Source organism: Penicillium alfredii, assembly GCF_028826965.1.
Source record: "Penicillium alfredii strain IBT 34128 chromosome Unknown utg000010l_segment0_segment0, whole genome shotgun sequence".
NCBI lineage: Eukaryota > Fungi > Ascomycota > Eurotiomycetes > Eurotiales > Aspergillaceae > Penicillium > Penicillium alfredii.
Genome location: NW_026622707.1, coordinates 2,229,110 through 2,248,755, shown reverse-complemented (window position 1 = coordinate 2,248,755; position 19,646 = coordinate 2,229,110). Strand labels below are relative to the sequence as shown.

At 53.1% G+C, this 19,646-nt stretch overlaps 7 protein-coding genes across 7 annotated transcripts; 4 read left to right on the top strand and 3 right to left on the bottom strand.

Moving 5' to 3' along the window:
* Positions 1–801: 801 nt before the first annotated feature.
* NUU61_008370 (serine hydrolase domain-containing protein) lies at positions 802–1,675 on the top strand (the record flags this gene model as incomplete). Its single annotated transcript, XM_056658895.1, has 3 exons — positions 802–1,279; positions 1,346–1,468; positions 1,539–1,675. 3 exons carry the CDS (start codon positions 802–804, stop codon positions 1,673–1,675), a joined length of 738 nt encoding a protein of 245 aa, XP_056509188.1.
* Positions 1,676–1,841: 166 nt separating this feature from the next.
* NUU61_008369 (NAD(P)-dependent alcohol dehydrogenase) lies at positions 1,842–3,152 on the top strand (the record flags this gene model as incomplete). Its single annotated transcript, XM_056658894.1, has 4 exons — positions 1,842–1,847; positions 1,895–2,054; positions 2,102–2,231; positions 2,285–3,152. 4 exons carry the CDS (start codon positions 1,842–1,844, stop codon positions 3,150–3,152), a joined length of 1,164 nt encoding a protein of 387 aa, XP_056509187.1.
* Positions 3,153–3,270: 118 nt separating this feature from the next.
* Positions 3,271–5,016, bottom strand: NUU61_008368 (DUF3405 domain-containing protein; the record flags this gene model as incomplete). The annotated part of the gene is made up of 5 exons (XM_056658893.1): positions 3,271–3,345; positions 3,394–4,225; positions 4,283–4,670; positions 4,738–4,781; positions 4,835–5,016. The coding sequence occupies 5 exons, from the start codon at positions 5,014–5,016 to the stop codon at positions 3,271–3,273; spliced, it is 1,521 nt and encodes a 506-aa protein (XP_056509186.1).
* An 826-nt stretch (positions 5,017–5,842) lies between these two features.
* Positions 5,843–8,751, bottom strand: NUU61_008367 (putative GTPase activating protein (Evi5); the record flags this gene model as incomplete). The annotated part of the gene is made up of 4 exons (XM_056658892.1): positions 5,843–7,229; positions 7,282–7,638; positions 7,698–8,308; positions 8,392–8,751. The coding sequence occupies 4 exons, from the start codon at positions 8,749–8,751 to the stop codon at positions 5,843–5,845; spliced, it is 2,715 nt and encodes a 904-aa protein (XP_056509185.1).
* A 1,641-nt stretch (positions 8,752–10,392) lies between these two features.
* On the top strand, positions 10,393–10,590 carry NUU61_008366 (uncharacterized protein; the record flags this gene model as incomplete). Its single annotated transcript, XM_056658891.1, has 1 exon — positions 10,393–10,590. The coding sequence occupies one exon, from the start codon at positions 10,393–10,395 to the stop codon at positions 10,588–10,590; it is 198 nt and encodes a 65-aa protein (XP_056509184.1).
* A 755-nt stretch (positions 10,591–11,345) lies between these two features.
* On the top strand, positions 11,346–16,550 carry NUU61_008365 (DNA topoisomerase 2; the record flags this gene model as incomplete). Its single annotated transcript, XM_056658890.1, has 3 exons — positions 11,346–11,423; positions 11,486–11,800; positions 11,859–16,550. 3 exons carry the CDS (start codon positions 11,346–11,348, stop codon positions 16,548–16,550), a joined length of 5,085 nt encoding a protein of 1,694 aa, XP_056509183.1.
* A 557-nt stretch (positions 16,551–17,107) lies between these two features.
* On the bottom strand, positions 17,108–18,915 carry NUU61_008364 (uncharacterized protein; the record flags this gene model as incomplete). The annotated part of the gene is made up of 4 exons (XM_056658889.1): positions 17,108–18,195; positions 18,276–18,360; positions 18,418–18,533; positions 18,597–18,915. The coding sequence occupies 4 exons, from the start codon at positions 18,913–18,915 to the stop codon at positions 17,108–17,110; spliced, it is 1,608 nt and encodes a 535-aa protein (XP_056509182.1).
* Positions 18,916–19,646: the final 731 nt, after the last annotated feature.

Genomic DNA, 19,646 nt, shown 5'->3' with positions numbered 1-19,646 from the left:
TTAAAGAAAAGGGATGTTACAACTGCGACTCCTTCATGCCTCCCCGCACATCGGCGGATCTCCGAGCGGAGCCAGTCGTCCGGGCGGGGTGGTTCACGGATCCACAGCGGAGATGTGGATCCGCCGGGCTCTCTACAAACAGCGCAGGATGTTATAAAACAAGCGTGGATTCGCATTAGACAGCCAAGTTACGTCTAGCTCTAAAAGCATAGGATGCAGCTGGGCAAATAACATTCCAGAGGCATTCGAGAGACACTATCAACTAAGGGATGACCCCTGAGGGATACGGAGCGGCCAATCAAGAACCAAGGTGGTAGATGCACTACATCAACTCCGCCTCTCTTGAAAATTGTGGATTGACATTTGTGGGCTATTTTTCCACTTCGCCCCCAGGGATCTTACGGAGCAACCAGTCATCGCCCAGTGCTTACACGCCTACGGCGCCGCAGATCCCTTGCTCCTCTTTCGGGTGCCTATTAGAGTCTCCCCAGATATAGGAGAACTACACTTTTGTTGATTAGTATGTTCCATAGTCGGAAGTGACAACGCCAGGCCCCAACCCCTAGGGCTTCTTGGTTGAAACGTATTAGAACGTCCCACTCAGCCAACATCAAATGGCCTTTAGACCCAAAACCAAGCGACAGTGGTAAAGGAGAGAATAATGCGCGAACTATAAGTATGAGCTTAGCCACGCCCCAAGGACGACGTATGACAAGCAATGCAAAATCAACTTTATTTCTCCTTTTATTCTAGTCATGATGAAGTCGTTTCTCTTGTTGCTTCCATTGATGGCACTTGCCGATGCCGCCAAACTGGCCTATTGTCCGCTGCTTGGCCCGACCTTCCCAGCTTCTACCGACTTCAACTCCAAAACATTCACGGGAAACGAAAAACAACACTACCACAATCCTCGACAACGCGGTCAAAACAGGCAAACTTAAAAACTCGCTGTCCCTCCAGATCTTCTCTGCTTACGATTCCAAGCCACTGTTTGAACACTACTACACCGCACCGGAAGTCAGGAATGCCACGCGAGGTGTGCGCAAGGTCGATGAAGATACGGTGTTCCGCATTGGCAGCGGCTCCAAGCTGCGGACCATGCTGCTGTACATGATAGAGACAAATGGCACTCGCTTAGATGAGCCTGTGGCCAAATACGTCCCCGAGCTGAAAAAGGCGGCGGACAAACTCGGACACAGTAAAATGGAACAGGCCGACGAAGCAGACTACGTCCAGTGGGATCAAGGAACAATAGGTGAACTGGCCAGCGATCTCGCCGGTATCCCTGGAGACTATGATTTCCAACTCTTGTTTACCATGAACACATAGCTAATTCAAAAGAAAGACGGCTTCGGCGATCAAGCAGCGAACCCCAAAACTCTCTATCAGCTGCAACAGCAAGGCTTCCCATCCCTGAAAAAGGATGACATCCCTCCCTGCGGTGCTGAGGTGGTTTGCGATCGAAAGGGTACATGAACCCCCCCCCCCCCCTCCTTTATTTTGAGTACTGATTAATTCGATATCTGTCGGATGAACAGGTTTCTTCAAGGGCTTGCTGAAAGGTCACCCGTTGGCATCCACTTCGTCAACACCAATCTACTCGAATGCGGGCTTCCAGATTCTGGCATATGCCCTGGAGGGCATCACCGGCAACAGCTACGGGCACCTACTTTAGGAGAAACTTATTAAGCCACTGAAATTGACCCGGTCTAGCACCAACAAGCCCGATGACAAGCACGGCGTGATCCCTGGCGACCCAACCTCCAACTACTGGAACATTGACACTGGGGATGAGACGCCGTGAGTATTCAATTTCCTCCAGCAACACAGATCAGCCCAGAATGAACGTAAGCGTGATCCTGCTGTCCTATGGATGCGCGCTCACTATCTACAGGAAACAAACCCCTCCTTCGTGCTCCGCGCCGTCCAGGACATAGTCTTCGAAGACCAGGTAGTGCCCGCACTGAAAGACCCCTGGGATGTACGCGTGCGAATCGCGCAGACTGGCATCTGTGGTAGTGATATTCATTATTGGCAGCGAGGACGGATTGGAGGTAAGAAAGCACCTATGTCAGGAAAATACACCTACTCATTCCGCCAGACTTCATTCTAGAATCACCCATCGTGCTCGGGCATGAGAGTTCGGGAACTGTCGTGGAGGTTGGTTCCGCGGTCAAGGACCTCCATGTCGGCGACCGAGTGGCCATAGATCCCGGGGTGCCATGCAGACAGTGCGTAAGATCCGTGACACATCCATATACCAGCAGATTCTAACCAGACATAGCTGCGAGTACTGTCGCAGCGGCTCTTACAATCTCTGCCCAGACACCGTGTTCGCAGCGACGCCTCCGCATGACGGCACGCTATCCAAGTACTACATCACGCAGGCCGACTTCTGCTACCCGCTACCCGCACACATGGACCTGGAAGAAGGGGCGCTGGTCGAGCCTTTGGCCGTGGCCGTGCAGATTACCAAGGTAGGCAAGGTGAAGCCTAACCAGACAGTCGTGGTCTTCGGGTGTGGGCCCATTGGTATTCTTTGTCAGGCCGTGAGCAAGGTGTATGCAGCGCAGAAGGTGATCGGGGTAGATATCAGCGCATCTCGGGCCGAGTTTGCGCGCAAGTTTGGTGCCGACAATGTATTCGTGCCGCCGACAAAGTCCGAGAGAATTGAAGACTCCGCATGGAGCGAGAACGTGGCACATATGATGAAAGAGCAGTTCGGGCTGGGCGAGGGACCCGATGTGGTGCTGGAGGCGACTGGCGCGCAGAGTTGTATCCAGACCGGGATACATTTGACCAAGAAGGGTGGCATGTATGTGCAAGCCGGTATGAGGCGAGAGGAGTTGGGTTATCGTCACCCTTTCCTTGGGGTATTATTGGATCACTCTCCGAGCAGTGTTGACTCTGATCAGAATGTCGTCTTCCCCATCACCACGGCCTGTATCCGTGACTTGACTATCCGGGGTTCCATCCGGTACACGACTGGGTGCTATCCAACTACTGTGGATCTGATCAGCAGTGGCAAAACCAATGTCAAGTGGCTCGTGACGGACCGGTACAAGTTCGAGCAAGCAGGGGAAGCATTTGAGCTGGTCCGGCAAGGGAAGGAGAGTGTGATCAAGGTGATCATTGAGGGTGTGTCTTCCTAAGCTGAATATTCTCATATAGAAGACGGAACTATACCGCAGATGAAACAGCATAACATCCGGGGGTGGAGCCCATATGAATATTCCTAGAGCTGTATTTCACAGCTCCAACTCCATCGTCTTAACGGATTTCACGTTTTTTGACAGGATGTAGGAGCATTGATGGAAGACACAGTCGAGAGTTTTCTTTCTCCCACTGATATAGTTAACTCAAAAAGGACCGAAACAAACCCGGTCGACTTACATTCTCTGCCTCGCCGTACCCCAACCAAGCTCGATAAAGCTTCTCAGCAAACGCCGAGCGAAACATAAGAGTGGTATTAAAGAGAATTTCATGGTGCTGGTTCCAGCTCCATATGCTAGTAAAGCCGGCATTGACTTCACCTTGCGGGTCACCCGAGTTGGCGTGGCGGTTGAGTTCAGCTGGATCCCATGCGTAGTCATGAAACAGTGGCTGCGGGACCTGAATAGCCTTCAGACCATAGAACAAGGCCCAAGAAGCCAAGGACATTTCAGAGGCGAGGCCAACTCCCTTCTCAGCCTTGTCGGAATGCAACAGGCGAAGAAGCCGCGCCGACACTCGAGACATGGCGACGACAGCTGCACGGCGTAGCATGTTTTCTCCCTGCAGGAAATTGAAGATACGCCCACGGAAGGGCCATTCCACGCCTGCCGGGTTGAAACGGGGCAGCCAAGTGATCAGGTCGGCTTCTTTGCCCACGCCCCAGCTGCGGGCGTCGTCTTCTGGGTTCGGCACCGGAGGCACCGAGGCTTCTCCTTCGACATCGATCCCCTCGGCGGGTCGCGGACCCCAGACGCTGTCATGGCCGGAGACTTCCTTGTCCACCATGTTGGTAAACTCTTCCCAGGTGCCATGGACGGCGGGAATGTAGAAGTAGGAGTTGCGCTCCCAGGTGTGCTTTCGGGGCTGTCGTTTTGCAAATTCCGTTGCTTGGTGAAGTAAATGGTAAAGATGGCCTGTGTAGCGAGAGTTCATTTCAAACTGCCAAATGTAGTCGTACTGTGGATGCAGTCGCGAGAAGATCTGCACTGGCTGATAGTATTGGAGAATTGCTCTGAAGGATTGTCAGCCTGAGTGGTCTTCAATTCACTGAAAACCTCGAAAAACATACACATGCGTGCCAATGCCAGGATACCAGTCAGCCAGCATCTTCTCGTTGAAAACGACAGCCATTTCTCGCAGCTCTGCCGGAAGATGCCGTTTTTTAAAACTCTCCATAGCTGCAGTGTCCCTGGGGCCCGGCAGAGTCTTGCCCTGACAGTCAACAAGGAGGATCACTTCATATTCTCCCCCCGAGTAGAGTGACAACTCCATGACCATAGACCGGATATGGTGGAGGTCATTCGCCGTCCAGATCGTCTTTTCCTGGGGGTCTGCGGAGCGATATCGATCGGCATTGCGCTGTAGACAGTTCTGCTGCAGGCCGGCCCAGTTCACCTTTTCCCAACTCACTTCGGCTGCTTCATTCGACCCGAATCCGCTTGTCCAGTTCCCCGGGGCTGCCTACCGCGGAGCCATACGCGCCATATCGAGAATATCGATCCGTGCAGCGACTCTGATCCAAACCCCACGACTCGTATGATCCAAAGATTGGTGTCGGGAAATCTAGCCTCGCACGCCATTAGTTCCTGTCATCTTGTTCACATGCTTTTGCTCCTCGCACCTGAGCTGTTCCAATGATACCCGCTCATCATCGTATCCTCGCTCCGGCGGTTCAGAAGATGGCCATGCGGTCCCAGACATGGTTAATAGGTTCTTTTCGTGTTTCTTTCCAGGCCGCACTGTTATAGTTCGGGTACGGGTCATCGATGATCTGTGAAGTTCCTCGGGGCTGATCTCCTGCATAGTTGATCGGGAAAAGGTTCCAAAGGTTGCAGATATTCCGCAGGCCTGCCAACTGTGAGAAGAGTGATCAGATTAAAAATTGACTGGCTAGAACGCAGTATCGAAATAACAATCAATGCAAAGAAACAGAGATCATCTACCTCAAGGGCCCCATTTTCACCGGAGACACCGTCACAGCCTTCTCCCTCACTGACGGCTCAAACAACAGCACCACCACGAGCAAAACAGCTACCGCAAAACGGCGCTTTAGAGGGCCGAAGCACCCCGCAGCGCCAGGGAGGTCATCGTGTAGAGAGTGTCATAAGAATTGTAATAAACCTCTCCCGCCTGGGATGGTGTCCGGACATTCAACTCGGGCAAGGGCAGACAGACGCGATTGTGGTATTGTGTTTGAACCCGAGTTTCAGGAGCTCGCCCGAGCAGAATTTCGTGAATCTCCCGGCCCCCATTACTGGGAACACTCTGATCTACAGTTCTATTCCAAAGCGGGTTGGCCCGGATAGCCTCAACTTCCATGGAGTAGACCCACTTCCCGTGCCCAGCGATGATGCATTTCCGACGCATTTCATTCGGTGGACAGTTCCGAACCTTTACATTCAGCGGCTACGCTAGTTACTAGCACATTACCTACAGTCTCAAGCATGGCACAAGACCACAATATGTACTCTTTGCATAACGAAGGGGATATCATCTATGTACTTGAGCGCGAGAACATGATACAAGATAGCGCAAGGCATATGGCTGGCAACACAAACTTCCAGTTATGACTCTGAGAAAACCGATGGGGCAGGACAAGAGGCAGGCCGGAGAATCAAACGACACAGATTCACGGCGGGGACTCGTTACTCGTCGGGGCCGCTCGGCGACCCCATCCACTGAAAAACCCTCCCCCTCCGACCGCAGCGCTGCCGGAAGACGAGGCTGCAGGCTTGACCGGTTCTGTGGGAGCCTTGGTAATGCTGGCGCGCGAGGGGGACCGGCCGAGGAAGGAATTGCGGTTCTCCAGGTTGGCGGCCGCGGCCTGGGGATTAGGCGAACTGATCATCTTTCGCAGTGAATCAAGCTTGGCCTTGACCTCCTCTAACTCTTGCTTGGCAACCGCCTCCTCCGTCTTCGCATTCACGAGCTCCAACAGCAGCGCCTCCTCGGGCGCAGGCTTGTTGTTCTCCGTGGATAACACGTTCTGGAGCCCCAAGCTACTCGACCGTTTGCTGAACGTTGGGCTTTTCTGAGAGTTCGAGCGGACAAGCCTGAGCTGGCGCAGCCCAGTAGGAGAGGACACTTCGCCCGTGGGGCTCGTGGAGGATGCCTCCGGCAGGGTTGGCGATTCCGGCACCGATGTCTTAAGGGTCCGGAGCTCCTTGTTGACGCGCTCCAATCGCTGTCGATCGCGATACCCATCCTGGATCCGACCACGGGCCTCACGCAACTGCTCCTTGAGAGAAGAGTTTTCCTGCTCGAAATCATCGATGCGACGCGTAAGATCCAAGCAGCGACTGGCTTCCACTCCGTGCATCCCCTTCCATCGTGTCAGATCATCATTCAGCTGATGCTTGGTTTGGATGATGGACGTGCGCTTGGGCTCAGCGGTGTCGAATCGTGCTTTAGCCTTGGCGACCAGTTCGGCTGGATGTGCTTCAGCGGGCATCTCCTCAAGATGATTCAACATCTCCTTTGCCAAGGCGTGATCTTCCTCGCGCTCCTCGCGCTCCTGTTGTAATTCGTGGGTAAGGTCGGCGTGTTGGCGTTGGAGGTCGCTCAAAGCCATCAACAAATCCTCGATCTGTGTGTGGAGGTCGCGATCCTTGTGGTGGGTCGACATGGTGGATTTGACTCGTGGCTTCTGACCTTCGGCACTCGCAGTAGCGGATGACACCTCGGTGGGTGCAGTACTCGCGTCAGACGTGGTTTCAATCGAGTTCAAGGTGGAGGTCATGCTCTGTTTAGATGGAGAGCGTCGGATTGTGCTAGCGGGACGCGACGGGCTGGGGTTCGGGTTCAGAGATTTGACCGAATTGTGAGAGTTAGAAGAGCCGGCCCACAAGCGTCCAAGGAAACGAGAAGCTGCAGCCTGCATCTGAGGGAAGGAAATTCCCAAAGTGATGCCTTGGGATTGGTTGTAGCTGGCCTCCAAAGCTTGAAGACTATCTTTTGTCACAAGAGACGTCAATGACACAAAGTCATTCACGAGATCATCTGCATTAAACGCGTATCTGGGTTTCGCCGAGTCAGAATTTCTTCTCAATGCAATTGCGGGCAACTCACGTGTCCCATAAACTCCGCGAAAGCAACAGTTGCATCACATCTTCGAATTCAGTGCAGGCCATGATCCTCTTCTCATTGCGCTGCATCAGAGAGAGCGCGACTCGCATCAAAGTTTCGCATGCACCTTCCAGAAAGATGACGTCGTAAATTCGCAGCAACATGGGTAGCGGACAAGCCACTGCAAAGAACGACAAGAACCACTGCGACACGTAGACCGGCTCGACATTCAGTGACTCCAGGTGCTCAAAGAGGGCCGGTCGGTGTCGCGCCAGGAGATTTTGGAACTGGTAGACATGAAGATGAAGACCCGAAAGGTCGGGCAGGTAGCAGGTTCGAAGGTTATAGTGGTCCATCAGTCTGTATAACCACAACAATATCAGTCTCAACTCTCAGTCGCATCAGTCCAAATTTCGTACCGAACTAGCACACAGAAAGCCTCGGCATCCGTCATGTGCATGAGCAGAGGGCCGACGACAAAGCCCAGTCCCTGACAGTAGCCAATCTTGGTGTCGTAAAGACTGAAACATCTCAACACTCGGGCCAGCATCTGTTGACCCTCACCGTTGGGGTCACGAAACATTTCCACATTGGGAAAGCTTCGACCAATGTCCTTCCCGATCAACCCATCATACGGGCTGCTTTCGCCCGAAAGCCGTTGGAACTCGTCGAGGAGTGTGGTATCGCGCGCGCCCGCTAAACTCGGCCATACCACACCTCGAAGGGGCGGTGGCACACCACCCTGGATCTTGTTGGATGTCAATGTCGGCAGTCGCTGAGCCGTCTGGGGGTAATCCGCCACCAGGGCAGCCCAGAACTCGAGTTCAGTCATCGGGGGAGGCGGCAACTGCGAATAGCGCAGCTCTGCCCGCGCCGGGTCGTTGATCAGCCGTTTGATCTGATGCAACGACTCCGAGCGGGACTGCCGCTGGTGCCTCTGGCCTCGGGGGACATTGGATAGGCCGGATTTCGGGTTCGTTGCCAAGGCATTGTTCTCCTGTTCCAGGCGAGCCAGAAGCAGGGCTGTGGACTAGAAAGCAAGAAAAAAAAGTGGAGGTTAACTTCCATTCCAGTCTCGCCCACGCGGGGTCCGAAGAATGTGCGGCTACCCACCTCATCTGAACCTTCCCCACGGGGCTCTTGCTCCTCTGTTTTCTCTAGGTTCTCCCAATCCACCTCATGGTCCATTACGTCACCTGCTGGCTCTTCTCCAGCAGTTGGAGAGTCATCCACGGGGGTGGGGGTGGTTTTCGCAGCGTCTTGGAGTGGCACCGGACTGATGGGTTCATCGGCAGTCTGCTGGGGCTCGGATTCAAGGTTGGTTGCTTCAATTGGGGTGGGAGGGATATCCAGGGAGCGCCACTCTGGTTGGGTATGCTCTGAATTGGACTGGATGTCGGATAGTGAGACGGTCACCATGGAGTCATGGTTGGGGGCGTGCGGTGTGCCGGGCGACGCTGGGTCGGCGTCCATTATGACACGATCGGAATCAAAGATGCGATCAAAAAGAAGCAAAGACAACTCAAAAGGCAGTCACCAGAGCAGTCAATTAGACCTGGGGACAAGATGGGGTCGAGAGATTCAACGCAGACTTCATCGCTGACCGGGGGGGGAGCGAGTCAACACAAATCCAACAGGCAAGAATGGTGCGACATACCCAAGGGTGACCCTGCACCATATAGTATATTCTGGCCCTTGGAGATCCTCCTATGTACACTGTCCAAAGAGGCTGGAGTTGAAGAGAGAGAAAAAGGGAGTCAGGAGAACACCGCTCCCACTAGCCCCTTAGCCTTCCCCTCCTGGCCTCCCCGTCGATCGTTAAGTAGGGATTGTCCTGGTTATTCTGCTGATATGCTATTAATATTGACGAAATACACTATGTTGGTTATTCTAATGACTCTAATTCTTATTCTCCCTGCTTTCTACGTATCTACTGTCCCCCTTTTTTCTGTTTACGCACGCGTTCCGCCGCCTTGTATTTTCCATGGGTTCAAGCACTGAACTTCTGGGCAGTCTCCACTTTGTCTTTGTCTTCTTTTTCCCCCCTAAGAACCTGTAGGATAATGACTCTGCAATTAATATAGTATTAATCTAATTCCAGTGCCCTGATAATATAATTAATACCTACCCATGAATCTATAGGGGGTGACGCACTACGCCCTGTAATGTACATACACCCAGAGCTCCTGGATGTAATTTATATGTATTTTTCATTGGTGAAAGCTACAGCTCACAGCCTTTGATTGGATATCATGCCAGCCCCCGTCAAAAAATACCGTAGTATCCAGATTACATATCAAGCCCCTGGTCTCATGTTGATCGTAGCTGCATGAAGGCGCAGAGCCAAGAAGCTACTCAAGGCTGGCCAGCAGACTACAGTCAGTCCAGAGTCATCTTGCTGCTGAACATTCTTTTAAAAAAAAATGCCCCAGCCCCTAGGATCACCTCACTTAGTGGCGGGTTGTGGATCTGCCCTAGCGGCCCGTCTGCAATAATAGTTCTCGAAATAGTTCTAGAATGATAGATTGTCGAACAAGACAGTTCCTAGGATGGTTTGAGCTGGATACTGATTGAAGCCATATATATTGGAGACAAATCCCTCGAATGGCAAGGTAGAACTCGATAACATAACACAGCTTCAAACTGAGGGAACGACCTCTTCATGAATGTTTGATTCTATGGGTAAAGACCTGCTTTGATCTGCATGCATTAGCATATACTAAACCTCTAGGGTTGGACGTGCTATGCCAGCATGCACCAATTCTATCTCATAATGCGGGAGCGCTATGGTCGTAGGTTTATTCTGTCTCGGTTCCCCCTCTTATATCAAACCTCGGCCTGGTATAGGCTAAAAAGCAGGCCATTTCAGCCGATTTTGAACCCTCCACCCCTGAGTAGGAACATTATGTCAACCATAACGCCTTCCTGGCTCGTTTTTCATCGATCGGAATGCTTGATGGTCCGTCATATGCTATCTGGACTATACGATCGAATCTCGAGTAAACTCTCCCGGAAAGAGACGATTTCTATAGTGGCTGTATTAGTGGAGCTGCGGTGTGGATTCTATTTGCCGGACAGTGGCTTTTCACTAAAATTGTTCAAAGCCCCCGCACCATGACCTCTCAAAATGAGAGAAGTTGGAAGTCTGGCCCGCTTTACACTGGTTCAATACTCGGCCTGCCGCGATGGAAGTTCTGGCAAAAGGGTTTTGCTGCTGCTGTGGAAAGTAGTCGAGCGAGTGAAGAGTGCCGGCAGCTTGCGCAGAAAGCTGTGGATTACATGGATGCTACTGAACGAGTCAATACGTGGTAATAGTGGCTACTTTGTATCGTCGACGTTGGATCTGATTTGAAGGTCGACTTGTCTCCTCGAAACCTTGCGCTGCCTTACTAGCCTCAATCAAAGTCCGATATGTAATTGAATATCTGTATAGGTCAAGCATTGGCTATTATAGGCCTTTCCCCGTCAAGACGACGCTACTGATAGGTTGTATTGATACTCATGCCACTGTCTTTGCTCTAACAAATCTATCAATTTTGCTTCACTAGCGCAAAAACACACTATATATAATTTGAGGAACATGGCCTTTTAAACCTATCAATTACATCACTAACAAAAAAAAAAAAACCACTCAATATACCCTTCTCTAGCAGGGATATGCATACTCTTTCCCCAGAGAACCAGCTAAGCAAAGAAAGCGGGATTCAACTCTTGCTGATTTCCCGTTGTTTCCTATTTCGATCGTTTGTTTAGGTTTTTCCTCTTTCGGCAGTGGCGTCAGGGCGGTGAGGAAGAACGATGATCCGACTGGCTCCTGACGGCCACCGCCCAGCGAGCCGCCCGGAAGGCGCGTTTCATGCGGAAAAAAAACAATTCGTCCCCTCTTCTCCCCAGTCTTTCCTTCCCTTCTCTCTTCTCCAGTTTTTCCAGCCTGAGCATGCTGGAGCGTGATCCATCTATCGCGTAGAGCTCACCTCATCCCATTATTCACGTCATTCGTTTCGGTGTGATTCCGCCTGGATCGGGCCCCTCCGTTTTTCACCTCCGAACTCCCCAACTCAACAACCATGGATGACTCCTTGATGGAAGATTCCGTCTTCGAGGACGATGGCGGTAGCTCCGACTTCGTTCCTGAGCCTGCACCGGTAATAACTGACATTCAAGACATGCTTGCACGCCTTTTTGCTGACTTGATTCTGCTGTATAGAAGCCCAAGGCCAAAGCAGCTCCCAAGAAGGCGGCACCTGCCAAAGCGGCGCCTAAGAAAACTACCCAATCAACACTGAAGACCAAACCTGCCCCCAAAAAGCGGGCCAAGGCCGACAGTGAGGATGACATGTCCGACGATCAAATGTCCGATGATGACTCGCTCTCTCACACTCCCCCGAAGGCGAAGAAGACCTCTGCTCCCAAAAGAGCTGGCTCAAAGCCTCTTGCCGATGTAGAAAATGAGTCTCACCCGGGGGACGGTGCCACTGAAGCGCCGGCCAAGGGTGGCAATGCATCAGAGAAGTACCAGAAGGTAAGCCGAGGCAACTCCAGTCAAGTAATGAACCAGAGCTGATCTGATTTCTCACCAGCTCACACAACTTGAACACATCATTAAACGTCCTGATACATATGTCGGCTCTACAGAACGCACCTCGCAGCAAATGTGGGTGTACAACACCGAATCCGAGGGAATGGAGTGCCGCGAGGTCTCCTTCGTCCCTGGTCTGTACAAAATCTTCGACGAAATCGTGGTCAACGCGGCCGACAACAAGCAGAATGACAAGAACATGAACGAAATCCGAGTGACCATCAGCCGCGAGACCGGCGAAATGAGCGTGTGGAACAATGGCCGTGGTATTCCAATTGAGATCCACTCGAAGGAGAAGATCTATGTTCCTGAGCTCATTTTCGGCCACCTTCTCACCTCATCCAACTATGACGATACCCAGCAGAAGGTGACCGGTGGTCGGAACGGTTTCGGTGCCAAGCTCTGCAACGTTTTCTCGACCGAGTTCACAATCGAGACCCAGGACTCACGCCAAAAGAAAAAGTACAAGCAGACCTGGACGGAGAACATGACCAAAATGGGCAAAGCAAAGGTTACGGAAGCCAAGGGAGACGACTACACCAAGGTCACTTTCAAGCCCGACTACGCCAAATTCGGCATGGAAGGGATTGATGATGACTTTGAAGCCCTTGTCAAGCGGCGTGTCTACGATTTGGCGGGTACAGCTGGTGTGGCTGTCAAACTTAATGGCACCCGCATCCCTATTCGCAACTTCCGGAAGTACATGGAGATGTTTACCAAGGCCATCCGTAAAGAGCGTGGTGATGATGGACCCCCTGCCAAGGACGAGATCATCACTTGCAGCCCGGATCCTCGGTGGGAGATCGGCTTTGCTGTCTCGGACGGTGCCTTCCAGCAGGTGTCGTTTGTCAACTCGATTGCCACAACTTCAGGCGGAACTCACGTCAACTACATTGCCGACCAAATTTGCAATCGCTTGGCGGAGCAAGTAAAGAAGAGAAACAAGACAGGTGCCACCCTGAAGACTGCCCAGATCCGGAACCACATCTTCATCTTTGTGAACGCTCAGATCGTCAACCCGGCGTTTACCTCCCAGACCAAAGAACAGTTGACCACGAAAGGAAGTCAGTTTGGCAGCAAGTGTGTACTCGAGGAGGACTTCTACAAGAAGGTTCTCAAGACTGAGGTCATGTCAAACATCCTGCATTTCGCCGAGCAAAAGGCCGATCAGATTTTGAAGAAGGGCGATGGAGGCCGCCGCTCACGCATGAGCAACCCGAAGTTGGTCGACGCCAACAAGGCTGGCACCCGAGAGGGTCATCACTGCACTCTGATCTTGACCGAGGGTGACTCAGCAAAGGGATTGGCGATGGCTGGACGAGCCGTTGTCGGACCGGATCTCTTCGGTGTTTTCCCCCTGCGCGGAAAACTGCTCAACGTGCGCGATGCTTCGTTTGACCAAATCTCGAAGAACCAGGAGATTCAGAACATTAAAAACTTCATTGGTCTGCAGCACAAGAAGGAGTACACTGAAACCAAGGGTCTTCGATATGGTCATCTCATGATCATGACTGATCAAGATCACGACGGCAGTCACATCAAGGGGCTGCTCATCAACTTCCTGCAGGCGCAGTTCCCAAGTCTGCTGAAAATTCCCGAGTTCCTCATCGAGTTCATCACGCCCATCATCAAGGTTTGGAAGGGCGATCCCAAGAACCCCAGCAAGCAGAGGTCGTTCTTCACGATGCCCGAATATGAAGCGTGGCACGAAGAGCACAAACACGAACGTGGATGGGATCACAAATATTACAAGGGTCTGGGAACTAGCACCACGGATGATGCTCAGGTTTACTTCCGAGACCTCGATCGCCATCTCAAGGAGTTCCACACCATGCAAGAAAACGAGGCGGGTCTCATTGAGTTGGCCTTCTCCAAAAAGAAAGCCGACGAGCGAAAGGAGTGGCTGCGGCAGTTCAAGCCGGGCACATACCTCGATCATTCAGTGTCGAAAATCACATACACCGATTTTATCAATAAGGAACTCATCCTGTTCAGTATGGCAGACAACCAGCGCTCCATCCCCTCTGTTGTGGATGGTTTCAAGCCAGGACAGCGCAAGGTTTTGTACACCTGTTTCCGCCGAAATCTGAAAAAGGATATGAAGGTCGTGGAATTGGCTGGTTACGTTTCCGGATTGACGGCTTACCAGCATGGTGATGCCTCTCTTCAGCAGACAATTGTTGGCCTGGCTCAGACATTTGTGGGCTCCAACAACATCAACTGCTTGGAGCCTAGTGGAAACTTTGGAAGCCGACTTCAGGGTGGCAGCGACGCTGCCAGTGCTCGTTACATTTACACCCGGCTGTCCCCATTCGCCCGGAGAATCTTCCACACGGCCGATGAGCCGCTGCTGAGGTACAATGAGGACGATGGCAAGAAGATCGAGCCTGAGGTGTACATGCCCGTTGTGCCGATGATTCTGATCAATGGTGCCGACGGTATCGGAACTGGCTGGAGCTCTTCCATCCCCAATTACAACCCCGAAGACGTGGTGAGCAATCTCAGGCGTCTTATGGATGGTGAGGCTCCGGAGCCCATGGAGCCGTGGTTCCGCGGATTCACGGGTGAGGTGGTCGCAGTTGGTGGAGACCGATTCAAGTTCAGCGGTATAATCAAGGAGTCTGGAGACAAAGAAGTTGAAATTACCGAGCTGCCCATCCGCACTTGGACGCAAGACTTCAAGGACAAGCTGGAGGACATCATCAAGGCCGAAAAGGTGCCTTCGTTCATCAAGGACTACAAGGACTACAACACCCACCATAAGGTTCACTTCGTGATCCAACTGGACGAAAAGCATATGAAAGCTGCATTGTCGGAAGGCTTGGAGGAGAAGTTCAAATTGTCCAAGACAATCGCGACGACCAATCTGGTCGCTTTCGATGAAGAGGGTCGCATCACCAAGTACGCCACCGTTAATGATATCCTCAAAGACTTCTACACTATCCGCCTCAAGTATTACGAGCGGCGCAAGCAGCATCAACTGTCGGAGCTCCAGAAAGACTTGGAGAAGCTGAGCAACCAGGCGCGCTTCGTGCAAATGATCATCGATGGCAAACTTGTCATCTCTAAAAAGAAGAAACCAGTTCTGATCAGCGAGCTGAAAGAGAAGGGCTTCAAGCCTTTCCCGAAGGTGGCCGAGGCTGCCAAGATGGGCGAAGATGAGCCGGTTGTTGAGGAAGATGATGATGAAGCGGAAGACACTAACACGGAAGTCTTGTCAAGCGCCTATGACTACCTGCTGGGTATGCCCATTTGGTCTCTGACTCAGGAGCGTGTGGAGAAGCTCCGTCGCCAGATCGGCGACAAGGAGGTCGAAGTTGACACCCTGATTAAGTTGTCCAAGGAGGATATCTGGAAACGGGATCTGGACGACTTCATCAACGAGTGGCGCTTCCAGCTTGAGGATGAGGCTCGCCGCCAGCGCAAGGTGGCTGGCATGGGCCGCCGTGTTTCGGCTAAGCTGGCGACGGGCGGTGGTCGCGGGGCGACGTCGCGCAAGCGCAAGGCTGCTAACGGCGACGATCCAGATGACGAGGACTTTGCAGCTCCGAAGTCAAAAAAGACCTCTGCTGCTTCCAAGAAAAAGGAGGCGCCGACGAACAGTCTCATGAACTTCCTTAACAAATCCTCCACCAAGCCAACGGCTTCGCCTACGGACGGAGGTGCGGGATCGGATGATGAATTCGACATTGACAAGGAGGTGCTTCCCAAGAAGAGTCGGGCCGCCGCGAAGCCTAAGCCCAAGCCCAAAGAAGAGGATGATTTTATGGATTTGGACGATGTCCCCGAAACCACCTCACGCGCATCAGCCCAACCGGCAACCGATCCGATGGAGTTAGATGAGCCTGAAGAAGCCCGTCCTAAGGCTAAGCCGGCGGCCAAACGGGGGCCCAAGGCCAAGCCAAAGGTCGAAGAGGACTCGGATGATGAATTCCTCGATATCGCTAAAACAGAATCATCCAAGCCTGCTGCTCAGCCCAATCGCACGGCCCGCAAGCCGCCCGCCAAGTATACCGTGCCCAGCGATTCGGATAGTGACAATGGAGACGACCTGCTTGGCGACGTCAGCCAGATGGTCAAGGGTATTGGTGGCGGCGGTGAATCGGCGGATTCTCGACAGCTCTTCTCCGAGCGGTCCCGTCCTGGAAGCAGTGCGAGCTTGAAGGCCGCAACCAAACAGTCCAGAATCAGCGATTTCGACGCGGACGAGACCGACTACAGCAAACTTGTGCCGCAGAACTCCCCGCGGCGCTCGCTGCAGATCAAGCCCAAGGATGTCAGGGTCGACGACGATGATAAGGAGGACGAGGAGTTAGTCAAGCCCGCCCCCAAGGGTAAGGCGGCGCCCAAGGCGCGTGGTCGGCCCAAGAAGGATGCAGCGCCCAAGACAGCCACTCAGTCTGCACCGGCAGCTTTATCCCCGGCGGCCAAGGCCTATGCCTCAAAGCAAGCCAAGACTACCAAGAAGAAGTTGGCGGACGATTATTCTGAGGATGACATCGATGCCATGGCCAACGATATCCTGGACTCTCCGGCAGGCAAGAAGGATGATTCGGATGACGAACCCGCGCCGCGCCGGGCTGCTGCTCGTCCATCTCGTCGCACGGCATCGCAGCAGAAGAAGAGCTATGTGATCGACGACGAGAGTGAGGATGATGGCTCGGCCGATGACTTTGATGATGAGAGCGAGTAGACTGTTACTTTTTCTCTGGAGCTTCTTTCATTTCTTTTTCTGGCCTGATTTTATTCCAATCCTACCTTTATTTTCCATGTTTTTGAGTGTGTCTGGGTTTGATTTCTTTTATGGTGACCAGGCAGAGCCGGCCAGTGTCCGCAGGAATTTGATTTGATTTTATTTTGATGTGTTTCGTAGATTCTTCAACGGTTGTTAATCAATGTATCTCTTAGATCTCGAATGGCGGATGCTGCACAGCCAAGACGCAAGTTCCTTGTGGATCTCTAGCCCTAATGCCGCTGTGAACCAGCAACGACTACTGTGTGGAAATGAAGAACGAAATTCTTTTAAATCATAGACGGAAATCAAATATGCATTCAAACTAATTCAAAAAAGGACCTAACCAGCCTGTCCCTAAACCCGACAGACCCCAACGCCATCCAGTCTAACCCAAGGTGCCGTAATGCAAAGTCCAATGGAAACGCCCCCATCCATGCCTCAGTCTTTAGACGCCCCCCAACACAGAGACAAACCGCCATCCACGCCCTTTCACCAGAACCACGTCGGCAAGCGAATCAAAGAGAGGCGCGGCGACGCTTCCGCGTCCCAGTCAAGAGCCGCGAGCCCAAGGACGAGCCCCAGACATTCACAGAGGCGACATCATCAATATCAGTATCGCTGGTGTTAGCCTCCTGCGTGTGCAAATGGAGCAGAGCATGAGCAGCCTTGACCTCACGAGCAAACAGCCGCGAAGTCGGCATTCGTTCGCGGGGGTTGGTACTCGCAGCACGAGAGAGATTCTTCTTCAAGGAAGAGTCCTTAGTCCCCAAGGGCACCCCACCAGAGAGACTATTGGAACTGCGCTCAAGATAGTCCTCGTCACCGACGTCGTCCACGGATTCATCCTCGTCGAAGTCCGTGGTGTGATCAGACATGTTCTCGTCCGCATCCGCCGAGCCATCACAGCCACTGTGCCTCTTTCCACCGGTGTGCAGGTCCAGCGAAGGACATTCCGGGGTACGGGAGAGGTCGGAGCGGGGATTAGACGAGGCGTCAGTGTCGGACTCGCTTTCGTCGCTGAGACTCGTCGACGCGGCGTGCAGGCGGCCACCCGCATACGAGGGGATAATGGCTCGACGGGGCGACGGCAGCTGCGTCCGGGGCACAATCTCCGAGCTGCGCGGGGTGTTAACAGGTGTGAAGCTCGGGTGTAGCGGGCTCTTGGGCGACGTGCAGTAGGACGGTTCGGATGACGAGCCGCGGCCGCTACCGCTGCCGACGCTGTCGGCGTAGTGGGAGTAGCGGGTTGGTCTGGGGAGGATGTGACGGCGTCGACGAATGTCGATCTCTGTGACGGAGGGGAATTGGGGCGTGGCATCTTCCCTCCTGTGTAGGAGTGTTGGCGTCGAGGAGGGAGGGTCGTCTTCATGCAGGGAAGACCTGGGCTCGCTCTGCAGGGCTAGCTGCCGGTAGTGGTTGGCGGTTTCGGTTGCGCGCTGCACGATAGCGGGGTCGATGACCATGCGGCCGTACTGGGCTTGGTCCGACGGTTTGACGCACAGCGATGGGAAGTCAGTGCCGAAGAGCGGCGTCAGGGCGTACCGAATCTTCCAGCAGAATGTCGCCGCCAGGGCCTTGGCTGCTTCGTAGGGCATCCAGTATCCTGGACGGATATAGTTAGCTCACTGGGTATATCTCACGAAGAGAGAGAGAGAGAGAGAGAGAGAAGTGGGTGTTTTTTACCTTGGGCAGCCAATGCTCCGCCAGTGATGCTGTGGCAGATCTCACGAAGACCGGGGTTGGCATTCAGCATTTTGCCGGGGGTGGTCTAGCGGCGGACGATTAGAAAGTACACAGAAGGAGCTGGAAAATGAAAAGGACCTGCCTTGGAGTATTCGTTGCATTTGAACAGATGCGTTGTGCGGACTAGCCCAATGTTATAGTCCCACATCACCGTCCACTGGGTTCCCTCTCCAGGGACCTCGTAGGTGTACTGGAAGACTGGGATTGGAATCAACATGTGTATATTGCATAGCGAGGATAGTTTGATAGATCAACACATACCATTGAAGCAGTGACGGCCCGTCCTCTCCTGGAACGACTTTTTCTCACTCGAGTAGGGAATATGGCGAGGAAATTGGGCAATCTTGCCGATAGGATGCAACTTCCACTCGCGATGGATCCTTTCCAGCTCCTCATCCCGCTCCTCACAAGGTGGGTAGCGAAGCTCGCCCCTGATATTGCCCGGCCGAAACACGGGCCCATCCCTGGCCATCTTCTGCCGCTTCTCGTAGGGCATGCAGATACTGGCAGTGGACGGGGTAAGTTGGGGCAGGGGAGGTGCCTCGGGGAGCGGATTTAAGAGAGACTTGATAGACGCCATGAATATCGGGGATTGGAAAGTGGCGGTTCAATAATCAAAGGGAAGGTAGAAGGGAATAGCTTCCTCTCAGGATCGAGAGAAGAGGAATGGGCGAGAGATGAAGAAGATGAAGGTATGTCTCTCCCCAAACAACGGGGTTTCTAGAAGCCACGGAGCGTCAAACCTGGCAAATGCCACTGGCAAGCGAGACAATCCCAGGCTGTTGGGTCTCACACCCACCCACACGGCTTTGTTCAGAGGTTTGTCCCGCACTGCTTCTACGGGGGGGTACAAGGGAAGGAGTGTTTGCAGAGATCAAGAGATATTGGGAGAAGGAGAGCAAGGGAGGAAAAAAGAGGAAGAAGAGGGCTGTCAGAGAGGGCTCGAGGCAAAGGCAGCGGTGAAAGTCACCAGGCCCTCGGATCGGAATTCAACTCGGGCATGGCCTCACCGGTCCTTTTGGATTCTCTCTTACGAGCCTGTGAAGTCGGACGAGTCTCCCGGGGCTGTTTGTCTCTCCGCGTGGAGCAAATCTTCGACTTTGGGCTGACAGGAAATGCGGTACATGTTGTCATCGACGCCCATGGAGGCTGTTGCGAGAAAGAGAAACCCATGTCTCTGAGTTTCGAGGCATCCTGTGTTTCACCGGCCACTGCAGCTACCCAAGCCCGGAGCAGCACGAAGAGGAGCATGGCATTGCCCGTTTCAGGGTGCGTTGGGCACCATGTGCATATCCTCCATCGTGAAGAAAA